The sequence below is a fragment of the Nematolebias whitei genome, chromosome 2 (genome assembly GCF_014905685.2).
Source record: "Nematolebias whitei isolate Nwh7 chromosome 2, NemWhi1, whole genome shotgun sequence".
Classification (NCBI taxonomy): Eukaryota; Metazoa; Chordata; class Actinopteri; order Cyprinodontiformes; family Rivulidae; genus Nematolebias; species Nematolebias whitei.
The window spans coordinates 2,655,905-2,660,195 of NC_056499.1; the positions used below are offsets into that span (position 1 = coordinate 2,655,905).

A 4,291-nucleotide genomic window follows, 5' to 3' on the forward strand; every position below is an offset into this window, starting at 1 on the left:
AACTTGTAGTCCTTCCTCTTGCAATATTCTAAACAATGTTTCTAAACTCTAAATTCTCTTAAAGAGCACAGAATCTCATGACTTCAGCTCCTGCCTCCTCTGCTCTTTGCTACCTGCAAGCACTCTTGGCCACGCCCACTTATCCGCTCTTAACGAGAACAGCTGATCAGCTGCAGCAGGAAGTTTATTCTGCAGTGTGGGCTGCACAAAGGCGCAGCAGGTGCTAATTAATTAAAAATAATTTATTTTTAATTAAAATTTCATGCCAGTCGTGCGGCTCATCCATCAATCAGCCAGTTGTGAGTCATGTCCAATCTTATTTTGAAAAACTGCGATAGTGTGAAATCGCGATAAACGAACGGCGAAGTAGCGAAGGACTACTGTACTGCAACAACCCTCAGACCCACCTAAATGCACTAAATGGTAAAAATGAAACAGAACTGACAAGTACTAGGATTATTGACACTTCCCCTCATGGCCTGAATGAGATGAGGAGATTGTTGTGGAAAAAAAAAAGAGATTCCCAAAACAATCAAGTTCAGACTTGATCGGATTTATTCAAAGCTTATCAATGTTTTCACCTGTTTGAGGCTCTGACCATTTTGAATTCCTGAACAGAAAAAATCAGTTTTGTCGAAACCTCCAGCTCCTCCCTGCCCGGTCCAACGTTATCAGAACCCAGCTGCAATCAGAAGCAGGGAGCGATCTGGGATCCAAACAGCTCCCAAGGCCTCAGGAACCACGTCACTGTCATCTTATCAATCACCTTGAGGATAACGGATTCATCTCCTGCTGTCCCTTTACTGAGCGGTCACATGAAGACTGATTAATACATAGAGTCAGGACCAGGGAACATTTTAATATCATTCACAATAACCGTAAAAGAGCAGTGCATAAAATACACTAATCATAGTAAATAGTTAAAATTATGGATTATGGTGAGTGCACATAGTACGCATTCCCTTGATGACATCATTGTATCATCAGTTTCTTATGTCTTACAGTTTCTTACATCCAGGACATGATAAATCCAAACAAGATTAAAAACAACTGGACTTTATTTGTAACTGAAACAATTTATTTGTAACTTCAGTTACAAATGAAGTCCAGTAACAGCTGTCGCTCTTTGCTCTGCTACAATCTGCGTTCCCACCAGGTTTACGAGACTCCGTTCTTTGTGGCGGTGGATCATGGAAAGAAGAAAGTTGTCATCAGTATCAGAGGAACTCTTTCACCAAAGGTGATTTGCATCTTAAATGTCTTGTTTTGATCGTAATATTTCATTTTTGTTCAAACATTAGCACTCCCTGTTCTCCTCAGCATTTTGTAACACTCACGGTTCAGAGCAGGTGAGCTTCTCGTGCTTCGCTGTAATATTCTGAAACAGCTTCACGCAAAGAACAAGAGCGTGGCTGTCCACTCACAGAGTTCAGAAGAAGTCTGCAGAGTGTTGGACTTTAACTGGACCAGCAGTCTGAACAAATCATGGTTTACTGTAACAAAGGCAAACTTCTTGCAGTATAGAAACATGAACATCTAAGACATGTAGTGTAAATTAAAATGTGTTTTATGGACTCTACAAAAGTTCAACATTATTTTACAGTATCTAACTTTCAGGTGTGTTCAAGAAATGATTAAAAGAACAAACTGAAGTTGCTTCGGTGGTAATGAACCTTGACTTTGATTCCTTTGGTCTGCTCTTTTCATTTGTTTGGTTTCTCTTGTTTTTGCTTTATGCTGTTCTGTTGAGGCGTTTTATTTGTTTCGTGTTCCTCAGGACGCTTTGACTGACCTGACCGGAGACTCTGAGCGTTTACCTGTGGAGGAGCAGCAGGGGAACTGGCTTGGTCACAAGGTGGGAGACTCAAAGACTCACCAACAATCCTGCTTTTTTCATTTTGAATGTTAACAATAGACATATTTAACAGAAGATTAATGACTTCCTGTCCACATCTGTAACTGTCATTGCCCTCTCTGCACTGAATCTCCTTGCCTCCCCCTCCAGGGAATGGTTTACTCAGCAGAATACATTAAGAAGAAACTGGAGCAGGAAATGATCTTGTCACAAGCTTTTGGACGAGACTTGGTACGTGACTCAGCGTGCGGAGTAAAGAACGGCTGCGTTTAGTTTGTGCTGTGAACCAGTGCTTCATGCTGGGCTTCACTAGATGTGTAATGTTTTCTAAACGTGAAGATCTTTTTGTTTCTGAGAGGGAACAACGTGAGCTTTTGCGAGTGTAATGACTGCGTCTCTCTCGCACAGAGCAAAGGCACCATGCACTATGGGCTGGTGATCGTTGGACATTCTCTCGGTGCAGGCACCGCTGCTATTCTGTCCTTCCTGCTCAGACCTCACTACCCTACACTTCACTGCTACTCTTATTCTCCACCTGGTGGCCTTCTTAGGTAAGTCGGCCTGTTTTTACTCAATAATTAGCATGTGAGCTCAAACTGACATCAGATTTTCCATGGGAATAATGAGGGGAGGTTTTGTACGCCCGTTTTCATACATGTTTATGTTACATGTGAAGTTTCCAAGCAGATGGACTTATCAATCCAACCTGGTTTTCTGTCTGTTTATATCTTCTAAATGCACTTCTGAATACAGGTAATAGGGTTTTCCTAACAGAACCAAGCTGAACACTGTCCAGCTGTGTGGATGCTGAGTTTATACCATCACACGGACATTATTGCCTGTTTCATTTAGGTCATCTGAATAAGAATCAATATTTCTTTGAAAACACTTTTTCTCTCTTGGCCCACACTTGTTACATGCTTCACACAGGGTTTGTGTGTTTTTGTCTCCTATAACCCAGTGAGGATGCCATGGAGTACTCCAAAGAGTTTGTGACATCTGTGGTATTAGGAAAAGACCTAGTACCAAGGTACGTTTGTTACTGTGTCTAATGGGCTTTGGTTCATTTTGTAGTTTTCTTCAGTATTACCACAACAGCCTCTGGTCTGTCGTAGGCTCGGCCTTTCACAGCTGGAGGGTTTCCGACGGCACCTTCTGGAAGTCCTGCAGAAAAGCAACAAGCCAAAAGTAACTCAGTTTGTCTAAGTTTATCTGATATTAAAAACCTGGAAACAACAGTTAACTTATGATAGACTGCATCTTAAACATTCTCTGGCTTCTCTGTCATTTGATCTGCTGTCAATCAAATGATGCACAGAAACTATGCATCAACAAGATATACATTTCTGATTTGTTTTCCTTCCCACAGTGGAGGATCATTGCAGGAGGTACCAAATGCATCCCCAAATCTGAGCTTCCAGTAGAGGATGACGATCCTCAGTCGCAGCCGGCAGCTCCCCCCAGCAGCCGCCTGTGGCTACACCCCAGTGACCTCAGCATCGCCTTGTCAGCCTCCACGCCCCTTTACCCTCCCGGCAGGATCATCCACGTGGTGCACAACCATCCACCAGAGACGTGGTGAGAAAACTGATTTGAAGAATGTGGACGTCCAACCAACAGCGTCACACTTTCTGCTTGTTCTGTGACGGTTTCAGACGATTGATAACACTCTTGTACTCGGTGGTGTTGGAGTTTAGTTTTCCTCTGCAAAGACTCCAGCTCACAGGTCTTTGGAGACAATAATCCAAAGGCAGCTTTTAAAGCTGTTTGACATCTGTAAAATATGAGAGCAGCAGCCAGGAGAAAAGATAAAGGGCTTTCTAGTTGATGTATAATGTCTCACATGCTGCTTCTGGGCTGGCTGAACGCTCTAAAGTCTTGTAATTGTATTTAGTTTGATGTTCCTGTTGTTGCTTTGTTAGCAGGGAACAAACCTGAAGCTGTTATCAGGCTCCTTGTTGCATGAGCAGGTACTTTGTTCCAGTTTCTCTATTTACAGCTTGAAAAAGGTCAAAGACAACACGATGTAAGGTCAGTTTCTTTGGGCTGCTCCTTTCTGCAGGGGTTGCCACAGCGAGCAAACTCCCATTAAAAGATCTGGCAGTTATTTTTACGCCTGATGCCCTTTCTGACGCAACCTGGGCTCAAACTTGCAACCTCGGGATTACGAGCCTGTGGCACTGACCACCAAGCGACCGCAGCTCGTCAAAGACGAGACTGTGACAGACACAAGTGTTTTTATTCTCCAGAAAGTTGATTCCCTAATGAGATGTTGGCTAAAACGGGTTCTTTAGAACAAATTGAGATAGTCTGAAAGTCCATCAATCAATCAATACATCAATACATCCAGCCATCCATCAATCAATACATCAATACAGCCAACCATCCTTCAATCAATACATCAATCATCCAACCATCCATCAATCAATACATCAA

General features: G+C 42.7%; 1 protein-coding gene across 1 annotated transcript in view; it reads left to right on the forward strand.

The window, feature by feature from the left end:
- Positions 1-1,099: 1,099 nt before the first annotated feature.
- The window catches only part of dagla (diacylglycerol lipase, alpha), a 10,394-nt gene continuing 7,202 nt past the window's right edge, over positions 1,100-4,291 (forward strand). Inside the window, exons 1-7 of the mRNA XM_037692702.1 lie at positions 1,100-1,240; positions 1,778-1,855; positions 2,006-2,086; positions 2,264-2,406; positions 2,817-2,885; positions 2,971-3,043; positions 3,225-3,433. Of these exons, the coding sequence (XP_037548630.1) occupies positions 1,100-1,240; positions 1,778-1,855; positions 2,006-2,086; positions 2,264-2,406; positions 2,817-2,885; positions 2,971-3,043; positions 3,225-3,433 (794 nt within the window). The remainder of the gene's footprint in view (positions 1,241-1,777; positions 1,856-2,005; positions 2,087-2,263; positions 2,407-2,816; positions 2,886-2,970; positions 3,044-3,224; positions 3,434-4,291) is intronic.